Source organism: Ursus americanus, chromosome 14, assembly GCF_024610735.1.
Source record: "Ursus americanus isolate L20-20 chromosome 14, mUrsAme1.1.p, whole genome shotgun sequence".
Lineage (NCBI taxonomy): Eukaryota > Metazoa > Chordata > Mammalia > Carnivora > Ursidae > Ursus > Ursus americanus.
The window spans coordinates 36,974,412-36,987,760 of record NC_142140.1 but is presented as its reverse complement, the minus strand read 5'-3'; the positions used below and the strand labels follow the sequence as shown (position 1 = coordinate 36,987,760).

General features: G+C 49.1%; 1 protein-coding gene across 1 annotated transcript; it reads left to right on the top strand.

The window, feature by feature from the left end:
* The first annotated feature begins 506 nt into the window (after window positions 1-506).
* ALAS1 (5'-aminolevulinate synthase 1) lies at window positions 507-13,164 on the top strand. Its single transcript, XM_045807272.2, has 11 exons — window positions 507-680; window positions 1,625-1,844; window positions 4,207-4,434; window positions 5,211-5,360; window positions 5,754-5,976; window positions 6,863-7,047; window positions 7,582-7,761; window positions 8,098-8,262; window positions 10,406-10,674; window positions 11,337-11,499; window positions 12,856-13,164. The coding sequence occupies exons 1-11, from the start codon at window positions 522-524 to the stop codon at window positions 13,014-13,016; spliced, it is 2,103 nt and encodes a 700-aa protein (XP_045663228.2). The 5' UTR covers window positions 507-521; the 3' UTR covers window positions 13,017-13,164.
* The last annotated feature ends 185 nt before the right edge of the window (window positions 13,165-13,349 follow it).

Below are 13,349 nucleotides of genomic sequence, written 5' to 3'. Positions count from 1 at the left end.
TCGTCTCAGACCTTAAGTGCCACAGGTGGGTCTCCTTTCGCTTCTGCTCCTCCTCACTCCAAGAATTCCCCCTCCAGCCTTCCCCCCCACCCCCGCCCCCAGATCACTCCCAGAACCACTCCATCCTTGGGCAACAACACCCCCACCTCTTCCGGGAAGCCCTTAGTCACCGACGGGGCGGTGGCCTGGAACCCCCTCCTTTACGCTCCTTCTTCTATATCCAAGGAATCCATTTCTACAGCCCCCTAACCCTCCAGTTGTCTCCGGTGGCACTTCCCCTCCGACTCTGCCCTTTTATGCCCTACACGGAGGCGTAGCGTTCTGAAGCACAGGGCAGTTAGTAGGGAAGCGAGAAGGCGGTGGTTTAAGATAAAGTCGTCGATCAAACACCGTGCCCCTACTCCTCCGGGAAGGCGACTCGGGAAAGCGCAGGTCTTCACCCTCCCCTCCCCGTCCTGCGCTTCCTACTCCGGGAGCGCGACGCAGGGCGCTTGCGTGAAGGCAGTCCGCGCCCATAGCGCATGCGCAGCGCTCCCTCCGGCTGTATATTAGGACGACGGCGCTCGCGGCCTGAGGCTTCTCGCCGACAAGGGCAACGGGTTGTTTCGATTTGGCTTGGGTGCCTGCCGTCGCCGTCGCAGCCGCCGCCTCCTCTTCCTCCTCCACAGTGCCCCGCGCAGGTGAGGGCCCGCGCTCTGGGTGCGGCGCCGGCCAGGAAAGCCCCCGCGTGTCCTGGCAGCCCGCGCCCCGCTCGCCCGGTCGTTAGGACCCCATCCCCCACTGCTCCCGTCACCCGCCTCCTTGGGGTCAGCGTTCATCTCCCAGACCCTTAGCCCATTGGGCTGCTTCAGTTTCCCCCGTTCGGCCCCCTTTCTACATTCCCTTTTAACCGGCCGCTTCTTCAGAATTTCTTTTTCCCGTTATTCTCAAGCCCTCGACCCCAGATAACCTCTGACCTCCCCCTGCCCGGGACCACCACCTAACTCCAGACCTAACGCCCTTGACAGCTCCTGCCTCTCCCCAGTTAGCCCCAACCGCGTCCCCTCCTACCCCTGCCCTTCTTTATGGCCCCTCGTTTCTCAATTCTGTCCTGTTGGAGCTGTGGAGGATGACCTCGAGGAAACCCTTGCCTCAGGGACCCAGAGCCCAGCTGGGTGCCTTCCTCAGATTTGGGGCTGTGAGGACCAGAAGTTCAGGATCCCTGTGAGTCCTCTCTGCCTGGATGGATGACAGTGGCTTCTTCCCTAGCCTCACCTCACCTGGGTGTACGCCAAGGTGTCTTATCTGCACGGTGCATCTCCCCGACCTCCCAAACCTGTTCCCCCGACCTGTCCCTCGTTGTTCCAGCCCCTTGGTTGTTAATCATCGATCGGCATTTACTTCACTTGGTAAAGTTGCTTTGCAGGTGCTTTTGTGTAGAGCTGGGGAATGAAAGAAGAAGTGAGTATGGTTACCACTCCTTAGTTGAGTCCCACATGAGTGCCGTCCTTAGACATTTTTGAGTGAGACTTGGTATAAGGGTACTCTTGTTATAAACTGCAGGTGACACCTGCACCCAGTGACCTCGCAGTGGTATTTGCCTGATTATTAACAAGTGTTGATGTCACTCCTTGTCTTTCTTTAGGATCAGTGTACCCTCTCGGACATGGAGACTGTTGTTCGCCGCTGCCCATTCTTATCCCGAGTGCCTCAGGCCTTTCTGCAGAAGGCAGGAAAATCTCTGTTGTTCTATGCCCAAAACTGCCCTAAGATGATGGAAGTTGGGGGCAAGCCAGCTCCTCGGGCCCTGTCCACTTCGGCAGTACACTGCCAGCAGGTCAAAGAAACCCCCCCAGCTAATGAGAGTAAGTGTCATTGGCAATAATGTAGGAGGTGGCAGTGTTTGCATTCATCACTAGACTAGAAGCACTTGTAGTCCATAGCAGTGACGAGGGGCACAGTAACTGAGGGGGTTTTACTCTATGCCAGGCTTGGTTCTTTGCATGGAGTATCTCATAATTGTCATCCTAACCCCGGAAGTGGGCCCTTTCGTTTTCCCATCTTTAAAAGTGAGACAGTGGCCTGTATGCACCTTATAGGTTTCTGGATTGCATGTCGGTTTCTGTTGGAGTTTTAGCGTTCATCAGTACCTCATTCGTGTAAATATAAAGTTGGAATGTTCTGGGGCACCTGGGTGGCTGTCGGTGAAGTGGCTGACTCTTGATCTCAGCTCAGGTCTTGATCTCAGGGTCATGAGTTCAAGCCCCACATTGAGCTCCCCACTACTTAAAAAAAAAAAAAAAAAGTTGGAATGTTCTATTTTAACCTTTCCTTCATTAAATATTTGGCCCTTTGGCTTTTTTTTTTTTTTTTTTTTTTTAATTAATAGACTTTACTTTTTGGAGCAGTTTTAGGTTTGTGGCAAAATTGAGTGGAAGCTTTTGGCTTTTAAAGTTGTGACTTTTTTCTTTTTTAAATTATTTTTTTATTGTGGTAAAATGCACTTAACATAAAACTTACTATCTCTTACCAATTGTACAGTTCAGTGGTATTAAGTACATTCATATTATGTTGCAACTGTCACCGCCGTCCAACTTCCAGAGGGCTTCAACATCCCAAACTGAAGCTGTGCTCCTTCAACACTAAATGCCCCTCCCCTACCCCCTGGCAAACACCATTCTACTTTCTGTCTCTATGAATTTGCCTGCTGTAGGAAACTCAATAAATGGAATCATACAGAATTTGTTAAGTAGTGTTTTTTTTTTTAAACACATGTATCTTTATTTTATATGTAAATTTGTAAATTTTGTTTTTAATAAAGAGATCAGAGTTTGCTTTTGTTTTGGTCTGGCTGTACCAGGAGAGGATGAGGCTTTTCAGGTTTCACTTAATCCTAGAGAATAATTCACCTTACAGGCTCTCGCAGGTGTATTCTCTGGATGTGTTCTTGTAAGAAAGGAGTGTTTTGTTTTGTTTTGTTTCTGTAAGCAGAAGGGATTTAATCCTTTGTAGGGTTTCTTTTCCTCTTTCCTCTTTTAGGATTTAGTTTTGTTTTTGTTGTTTTTACTGAACAATCAAAATACTCTTCTACGGTTCTGTCCCCGGGGTAGAGGAAGTCGAGTAGAATGTGGCTTGTTCACTTGGTAGACTCTCACGCGGCCGTTGCCAATGACGTTCACAAACTGTTTACCAGCTTAGGCAGATCTTTATAATGAAAAGGGAAAACTAAGCAGACACATGCAGAATAGGTAAAACTTTTTTTAAACTTGTACATAGGGAAAAAAGATAATTTACCTAGATGCCTGTAATGGTTATTCTTTGAGGGATGGAACACTATGATTCTGGGTTTCCCACAGTGAATGTCTATTACTTTTATAATGAATGAAATGAACTTCAAAGCAAATTTTTTGACTTCCTAGAAGATTTTAATAAAAACTGTATTGAGACATCTTACCCAAGTTGTAGGAAAGGTTAGCCTCCGACTCACAGTATTCCAGGATGATGCAGAGTAAGCCTTTGCTAGAAGAAAGGTGAATGAGTTTGCTCCGGGGGAGAGGAAAGTCACTGTGGCTAGAAGCTCCGTTACCGGCGCTGCGTTAAGTCCGCGCGCTTCTTTGATGCACTCAGATGAGCAGGTAGATGAGCCGTGTGGATGTGATTTTTCTCAGCATACTAATAACTTGAACTCTATTAGACGACAATTGAAAAATCCCACTTTTATCCTAATTTCTTCTGTTAAGATAATCAGTAATTTATATGTTAAGCAACAGCAAGCTTCTTTGTCAAGAAACTTTCAAAAATATTGGCGGAGAAAAAAATTGTATGAACGCTTCTATTTACCTTCAAGAGTGTGTCCTCTCGTGAAATATGCTGTGTGTCCTTTGGGTAGATTTACTGGGAATCCTCCAACTCAAGAACTCTAGGCTAGAGTTCTGAAACTAGAGGATACTAGGAAAATACACCTTTTTGGTGGATTTATAAGGGAGAAATATGGCTTTGAGAGATAGCTGGATCGTGCCAATTAACTCCTCTCAGGAACATTGTTTTCCAGTGAGGCAGATGAGAAAACAGTTCAATTAGCAGAACTTAATAGAAATAAACTTGCGCCTGAAATGTGGGGGGAGAGTAAGTATAAAGCTTGTCTTTGAGGCAGTAAGAGAAACAGGGGCTTTCTTGTGTATTGTGCAACCAGATCTGATGCTTCGGTTTTTCCATTTCACCCCCCAGAGGACAAAACTGCCAAGGCCGAGGTTCAGCAGGCTGCTGACGGATCCCAGCAGACTCCAGATGGCACGCAGCTTCCGTCTGGACATCCGTCCCTTGCCACGAGCCAGGGCACTGCGAGCAAATGCCCTTTCCTGGCGGCCCAGATGAGCCAGAAGGGCAGCAGCGTCTTCCGCAAAGCCAGTCTAGAGCTTCAGGAGGATGTGCAGGAAATGCATGCCGTGAGGAAAGGTAAACACATGCTGGAACCAGGAGGAAGAGCGAAGAGGTCCTTTTGGTTCTTTTGATCCTTCCAGTTGATGTATGAGCTATTATTAGGGTAGCATTTGTATAAAAAACTTCCTCTTTTAGGGCCAAGGAGGAAGGTCATCAAGATAGGCAGTCAGACGACTGCATGAAAAATGTGGGACTTTCTTTCTGGTGTGTGTGCACGTAGGATGTGACCACTTTTTGTAGTAATTGCTTCATTTCTGAAAATACCCTGCTGGCGTAAGCTGTTACCAACTGCCCTTTGTTTCTTTCCTGCCATCGGGTGGGATAAAAGGTAAAAAATAGTGTTCCCACAGTAATTGAGGGTCTTAGGACTCCCAAGCTATGTGTCTTACAGATGGTCATTAAATCTTAATTCCAGTTGTGGCGATAGCCACAGAGCACCAGAAGTCCCCAGGAGACCTCACCAGCAGAAATGATGCATATGGCCAGAATCGTCTTCCATGGAGAAAACTGAGATTAGGGTTGGTGGAGTAGGAAGGTGGGGAAGACCTGCCAACCAATTAGAAAGCTTTGGGCTCTAATATTCATTAAAGCTGTCTGGTAGCTCAGAAAACAAAACAACACCAGGGGTTGCCCATTAAAATAGAAGGAAAAAAGCTTCATACACTCAGTTGCTACTAACTTTGGTTATGATCAGCTTTTTTTGGTGAACTAGGCAGTAATTCATTTTTTACAATGTTTCTGGACAGTATTATGAACTCAGAATACTTTTCTTCTTGTTACCTTTGTTACAGAGGTTGCCCAAACCTCAGTGAACCCCAGTGTAATTAGTGTGAAGGCTGACGAAGGGGAGCCAAGTGGACTGCTGAAGAACTTCCAGGATATCATGCGAAAGCAAAGACCAGAAAGAGTGTCCCATCTTCTTCAAGATAACTTGCCAAAATGTAGGTCTCATTGTTCTTTGCCTGATGCATAAGAGCGTTTTTAACTTAAACATACATTAGATTAACCACAAAATTGCATGGTGAGTTAGAAGCCACGTCTCTTGCTTTGGTGCAGGTGGGTGTTCTTGGCCGTACTAAGCACGAACCCTGTTGGTAACCTGCCTTCTGTGCCCTGGCTCTGTGCTAAACAATTGGCATACCCAAGTCTCATTTGAGACCTTCACGGTCTCAAGATGAGGATGTCCTATGACTTGCTCACATGATACTTCGTTAACTTGTCCAGAAGCGCCCTGCTGTTGGATGACCAAGCTGGGGTTGGAACCCAGGTCTTTTGCCAAAACCCAGATGTGCTTCCTAACCATCCATCTGTCCTGTCTTTTGTTTGGTTTTTAGCTGTTTCTACTTTTCAATATGATCGTTTCTTCGAGAAGAAAATTGATGAGAAAAAAAATGACCATACCTATCGAGTTTTTAAAACTGTGAACCGGAGGGCTCACATCTTCCCCATGGCAGACGACTATTCAGACTCTCTCATCACCAAAAAGCAGGTGTCAGTCTGGTGTAGCAATGACTACCTAGGAATGAGTCGCCACCCACGAGTGTGCGGGGCTGTCATGTAAGTAGCCCTCCGCTTGCAGATACCACCGACGTCATTTGGCAAGACGTGGATGATTAGAGGGATTGGATCTTTAATGGGGGCCATATTCAGAAGCTGAAAGTGTGCCATCACAAAATACTCTCCTAGCCTTTAAAGATATCCACAGATGACTTTTAGACCAGAGTTCACGGGCAGGTGGTGGAGCCCCTTTGTGTGTAAGGGTTCGAGTGTATGAGCTCATTGACTACTCGTGTCCGTTCACTTCCTACCACTCCTCAAGTGAGCGCGCCTGCAACCCCAGGCCGCTTTGCACGGGCGGATGGAAAGATACGAATCTGGCAGCACTGAAGGGAAGACAGTAACAAGGGTGGTAGATGCCGTCATTCGTGTGCTTCAGGAGGTTCGCCATGGCTGGAGGCACCGGAGAGGGTTGCTTGCCAAAATCTCTAAGGAGGCTTGCTAGAGTCCAGTCTGAGGTGTAGTAATAGATCTCTCTTAATACTATGGGACTAGTTTCTGGAGGGTTTAGCTTCAGATAACCACCATCCAAGATGTCCCTGTAGAGACACATGTTGTTTGGAGAGAAGCTTGTTTGTCAGAGAGAAGACACCGTAGTAAGTTAACTCTGCAAATACTAAGTACCTAGTGACTGATAAACACTTGTTCTTGACGATCCCTAGAGGTAGTCAGGATCTCCTCACCAACACCCTAGTGTTGACACCTGCCAGCTAGTCTAAAGATGAAGTCAGTTGAAACTTCTGGCCCCTGGTTTCACCGTGAGAGACTTGCTAGAGGAGCATAAGATTCAGTGTCCTAGCTCCTGGGGAGAGGAATGATTCACATAGTGTCCAGAACCATGAGGTTTATTTTCTGTCTGCCCCCCCCCTTTTTTTTTTAATTAAAGGGAGACGTTGAAACAGCATGGTGCTGGAGCAGGTGGTACTAGAAATATTTCTGGAACTAGTAAATTCCATGTGGACCTGGAGCAGGAGCTGGCCGATTTACATGGGAAAGATGCAGCACTCTTGTTTTCCTCGTGCTTTGTGGCCAATGACTCAACCCTCTTCACTCTGGCTAGGATGATGCCGGGTAAGGAAGCCTGTCCTGGGTGCCTTAGAGTTTTTTGGGTTTCCTAGGAATAGCAGGGATATTGACAACACAGAGGACTTACCGAAAACAGTTAAGAGCAATGAACGTATCTGGGAGCATTTTTTTCTTGAAACATGAAGTGCTCACTGCATGTGAGAGGTAGCAGTGGCAGACGATACTAACGAAGGTCTCGTCCTTAAGCTAATTGTTTCAGATGTGCTTTGTATTCGAGGAAAATCCTTTGGCGAATTCTCTTAATCATTGGTAGTTATCTTTTGATGGAGTTTGGCACGAGGTGGCCAGATTTTAAAAGCAGATTGGTTGTCTGCCATTGGGTTATTCTACACCTGTGGGCCTTCTCAAAGGAGAAGCACTAGCTGACGATTTTCCCAGGAAGAAACTGGCCAGGAGTATCTTTCCTACTGGACAAAGCAGCACTTTCGGGGCAAAGTCCATTGTCCCTGTCTAGGAAATAACTTGTCTTTGGTGCAGATGGCAGTAAGTAGCGTTTTGGTTTTGTTTTTGTCATGTTAGGCTGTGAGATTTACTCCGATTCTGGGAACCATGCCTCCATGATCCAAGGGATTCGGAACAGCCGGGTGCCAAAGTACATCTTCCGCCACAATGATGTCAGCCACCTCAGAGAACTGCTGCAAAGATCTGACCCGTCGGTCCCCAAGATTGTCGCATTTGAAACCGTCCACTCAATGGATGGTAAGTAAGCAGAGGCCAGTCTGAAACCTTAGATGAAAAACTAGGCCTGGACTCTTTGAAAGTGTGATGCTCATTTTGTTTTTGCAATTTCTTTTTACTCTGCTAGGATTTTGTATTTGGTGGTTATTGTATAGGTTGGGTGAATGTAGATTTTCTATTCTGGCTTTTACTAGGCTCTGAGACCCCAAGATAACCTAGAAACTGGGGGAAGCTCATTGTTTTTCCCACTATTAAAAATGATACCCTTAGAACAGAAGTTATTTTGTTCTGACTCTTATCAAAACAGAAATTTGTGAAGTAGCAAGCTCTTCAGAGTAGCGTGTGTTCTCTCCTCAGGAGCAGTGTGCCCACTGGAAGAGCTGTGTGATGTGGCGCATGAGTTTGGAGCGATCACCTTCGTGGACGAGGTCCACGCAGTGGGACTGTACGGGGCTCGAGGCGGAGGGATTGGCGATCGGGACGGAGTTATGCCCAAAATGGACATCATTTCTGGAACGCTTGGTATGTACACTCTACACATTCTATAATCTGCACTACAATTTTATTCTCCCAACAAGGCCAGGGGCTAGCTGGGATCAGGTGAGGAGTCAGGGTGATGGTCTATAAAGCCTGGCCCGCTTTCTGGATGAGTTTGTATCTTCTCAGTGGTGGTACAGCTTAGCAGAATCCCTTGAATTATGGAGGCATGGCTCCCAGAACCAAAGTAAATCTCACAGCCTCACATGACAGAAATACTCTTTGTTGCCATTCGAGCTCATTCCAAATGTAGTTCCGGTTCTAGCTACATGCCATGGTGACAGCCTTTACTCTCTGTCCTTCAAATTGTTTCCTTATATTAAAAAAATATATATATATATACACACACATATATACATATATGTATATACACACACACATATATATACATATATATATATAGTGCTGTTCTCCTGGAGCATTCATGAGGACCTGTAGGTTCAGGTGTCGTGAAGCACTGAGCTCTACTTCGTATTTGCTCCTCCTGGGTGAGAAGCATTGTGTCCCGGAGCTGGGCGCTGTCGCCGTGCTGCCTGCTGGCTGTGAATCCTGTCTGCCCCGCTCCCCAGTTGTGTGACCTTGGGCTGGTAGTTCGTCTCTGCCCCTCAGCTTCCTCACCAATATAGGTTTCCCCACTACCCTAAAGTAGAGTGTTCCTTTGAAACCTTCCATAAGCCAGTGTGGCATAAAGCACAGGCACAGGTGCTCACAGACCCAGGTCAGAGCTGTGGCGGCCTGCTGCTGGGGTGCCGGCCGCAGTTCCCGGGGCAGGGGCTTGGCGGGGCCGCTCTCACAGTTTGGGGTGCACGCTTGCCTCTGTCATGGCTCGCTGCCACCCACCAAAGGCTGTTTTCACTTTTCACTTTTTATCGTAAAAGTGAAACTCCTCTTCAGATTTCTTCCTGTTAGCGAAAACAAGTACTAAGTAGGTTTCTCATAAAAGTGAGGTGGCATAACAACTTTGGAAAAGTAGGGACACTTATATAATGGAGATAACGGACCCTACCTCCATTTTTGTGGAGAAGATGAATGAGTTGTGTGCAGTTACCGTAGACATTCTCTTTGCCTGGGAGGACTCTAGGGAGATGAAAATGTGAATTAAACAAATCTGAGGGTCTCAAATTTAGTAAGGCGGTTGGAGACCCAGGTCACATTTAGCTAAAATGCCCGTTCACAGCCTGCACTTGGTAAAGGAAGGGCAGGCCAAAAAGTGTCCCCTTCGGCACCGTCAGGGGGCTGAGAACCTTGGGTAGACCAGGAGAGCCCAGGGGTTGCAGGGCAGAGCCTCGCCAGGAGGAAAGCACTCGTTCATGTGTCTTAATTCCAGCAAAACAACCCTTTTCTCTCAAAGAGCTCTTGTGATGTGGGCTTTATGAAGGTACAGTCGCTGGGTGCTGGAACAGGCTGGAGAGAAATTTTCCACTGTAAGAGCTTAACACCAACCCAGCCCTGCATGGGGTTCAACCAGGAATGTTCATTACAGAACACAGTGTTAACATCTAGAAGGACTCTTCTGCGGTCTTAATCCTGAAACTTGAGATGTAGATTATACAAAAGGATTTGAGGAGAATTGAGAAATGAGCTTGGCTCTAAATCAACCCTAACAGGTTCTGAGTTTTCATATTTCTCTGGGCAGTGCTGCTTGTCAGAGTGCTGTGTTTACCTCAGTAGGAAATAATACTGGTCACATCAAAACAACTCATGGCTTAGCTGGGTTATATTCTGGCTGTGGGGTGATGCTCGCGGTGGGAGGACAGTGCCAGTGGCACACCGCGCACGCCGTGGGAGGTGGCCCCTGGCCCGCTGGCAGATCAGCGAGTCCGGGTGGGAAAGGCGGGGGAAGAGAGGCTGCAGCGTGCTGTTCAGGCACCCGGGGCTGGTCGGTCAGTGCCAGGACTGGTGTGGGGCCCTGTCCTTGGTCCTTGTTGGACACCGGCTTGGTCCTGTGATTTAGGGGAGGACTCTAACCTCCTGCACTTTCTCCCTTTCAGAAATAGGTGGGCATCCCTTGACCTGAGTCTTAGGGCACATAGAGAGGATAAAGAGGAAAGGGCTGTGAGGCTGGGCGGTGCCGTGCTGAGCGCATATAGGGGCTGTTGCCGGAGTAAATGAGGCTGTCTCCTCGCAGGCAAAGCCTTTGGCTGTGTCGGAGGGTACATCGCCAGCACGAGTTCTCTGATCGACACCGTGCGGTCCTACGCGGCCGGCTTCATCTTCACCACCTCCCTGCCGCCCATGCTGCTGGCTGGAGCCCTGGAGTCAGTGCGGATCCTGAAGAGCACCGAGGGGCGGGCGCTTCGCCGCCAGCACCAACGCAACGTCAAGCTCATGAGGCAAATGCTCATGGATGCGGGCCTCCCGGTCGTCCACTGCCCCAGTCACATCATCCCTGTGCGGGTAATGACCTGTCTGGGACTGGACGTGCTGGGGGCTGTGCCTCTGCACGTGACCTGGGATGTTGCGGTTCACACCTTCCGGAAGTTGGGCTGGGGCAGGGTGACTGCTGGGGCAGGGGGCTGTAGTCAGCGGCCCTCTGCTCTGTTTCTGCCTTTGGCTGACTTCACAGTGAGAATGAAGCCTTTGAATCCAGCAGGCTAGGGCAGAGGTTCCTTCTCCCAAGCACTAGCCTTAAAAGAGCTTCTGTCTAAAAAGTTCCGGAAGACTCCACTTGGGTAGCTTTGAAGTCTGGGTTTTTATTCAGTTAATTTCGAAATAGGTCTTGCCCTTTCTGCTATAAACGGTAGCCCTGTTGGTGTCACAGTTGAATTAGTAGAATGAATATAGCTGGTATAATCCAAGCTGCTTCTTTCCCACGGTTACACACATCCCTGGGTAGGAGGGGCGGCTGGGGGCAACGCACTTGAAGCCTGGGAGGGAGATCAGTGTGAAATCTCCTTCTAATGTGCTCAGTTCTCTGGTCCGTGCTAAGCACTCCCGGGCCCTTGCAGTGGCAGCCTGCATCGCTGCTCCAGCCTGAGCCTCCCGACTGCCGTGTTCACTAGAACCGCTGCTAAGGGGTGGTCTGTCCTGTGCTGACCTTATCTTCTGTTATCACACAGGTCGCAGATGCCGCTAAAAACACCGAAGTCTGTGATGAACTAATGAGCAGACATAACATCTACGTCCAAGCCATCAACTACCCCACGGTGCCCCGGGGGGAGGAGCTCCTGCGGATTGCCCCCACTCCTCACCACACACCACAGATGATGAACTACTTCCTTGGTGAGTGCCTGCGGCGCTGCGGTGCCGCCCTTGCCGTGTGTGTGATTCAAGCCCGTCAAAGGCACTCAGATCCGTTTCTTCTCTCCACATGACTAACAATGTTCTCAGATGGTATGAAACTGTAAAAGACATGGGGTTGTTGGATTCGCTTCGGGGGTGCAGGCACGACTTAGAAGCTCTGGGGGCTGGTCGCTGCTCATCCATCCACTGTTGCCAGGGCCCCCTTGTCGGGATGACTCAAAGATGCCCAGGAATGGCTGGTGCAGGGGAGGAGAGAGAAGCCTCCTGGCCCTTTGGAGGTCGGCTTTGTGCTTCTCTCTGTTTCTCTGGTGTATGAAGCAACCCCCCACCTAACCTCTTCTCATAAGAGTAATTGTTCAGTGTTTTATAAGGCTTGTGGTCCCAACACCCTCCGTCCAACCTAAAGGCAGAGATGGAGGGGCTGCTCTCAGCCGCGGGTCGCCTTTGCCTCCTGAGGCCCCCTGACGTGGTCCTGCTGCCTTGCAGGCTTTGGGGCTGCTCTGCCAGGAACGCTCCGTTTCAGTGCGGTGGCACGATGTTGGAGCAACTTCTTCCTGAAGCTGTGTAAAACAAAGCCAGAGTTGGGTTTTGTTTCCCAGTTTTTACTTATTTTTATAACAGCCTTATTGAGATATAATTCACATATCACAAATTTCACCCTTTTGTTTTTTTCAGAGTCATTTATTTTAGAGAGCGAGCGCGCGAGTCGGGGGAGGGGGGATGGGAAGAGGGAGAGAGAGGGAGAGAATCCCAAGCTGACGCCCTGCTGAGCACGGAGCCTGGTCTCATGACCCCGAGATCACGCTTAACCGACTGAGCCACCCAGGCGCCCCTCATTTCACCCTTTTAAAGTGTACAGTTCCATGGGCTCGAAGTATGTCGTGGTGTTGTGCAACCGTCACCACTGTCTGATTCCAGAACGTTTTCATGAGCCCACCGAGAAGCTGCACACCCACAAGCAGCCGCTGCGTGTTTCCCCTTCCCCAGCCCGTCAGCCGCTGACCCCCTCTCTGCCCCTGTGCAGGTTCCCCCGCTTCGCTTTCCACGTAACGCTGCGTGGGTCCTGCGTGCCTGGCTTCCTGGACGGCACGGTGTGTCCAGGGCCCGTCCACGTGGTAGCAGAATCCTCTCTCTCTCGTACCAGATAATCTTGGGTGAGGGTATAGCACCCTGCGTGTCCATCTGTCAGCGGACATTTCGGTCGTTTGCGCTTTTTCACAGTTAGGAAGATAACGCTGCCGCCAGTGTGTGTGTTCGAGTGCTTGTGTGGGTCTGTGTTTGCGTTTCTCTTGGACACATACTCTCTTCACTTGTTAAAACCGGTTTCTCTCACAGAGAACCTGCTGGCCACGTGGAAGCGAGTGGGGCTGGAGCTCAAGCCCCATTCCTCAGCCGAGTGCAACTTCTGCCGGAGGCCGCTGCACTTTGAAGTGATGAGTGAAAGAGAGAAATCCTACTTCTCCGGCATGAGCAAGCTGGTATCTGCCCAGGCCTGAGTGTGTCATGACCTCAGTTACTCACTCAACCCTGGGCCGTGTCGTATCCAGATAGCCTCCAGAGTTGTCTTTGTATGTGAATTAAATTATATTAAATTTTAATCTATAGTAAAAGCACAGTCCTGGAAATAAATCCTTGTGTAAGTGATGGGCCCTCCTGTTATTGGCCACTGAATCAAAGCAATCATTTTTTTCATCCCTTTCAATGTGGTCTGTGCTGTTGCGCCATGTGACGTGAGAAACCTATACTGACCCTCTGGTGGCGGCCCCAGCCCCGCCTCCCTCCCTTCTCCGCTACCACCTTGGCCTCAGGCTTCCCTCTGAAGGGAGGGC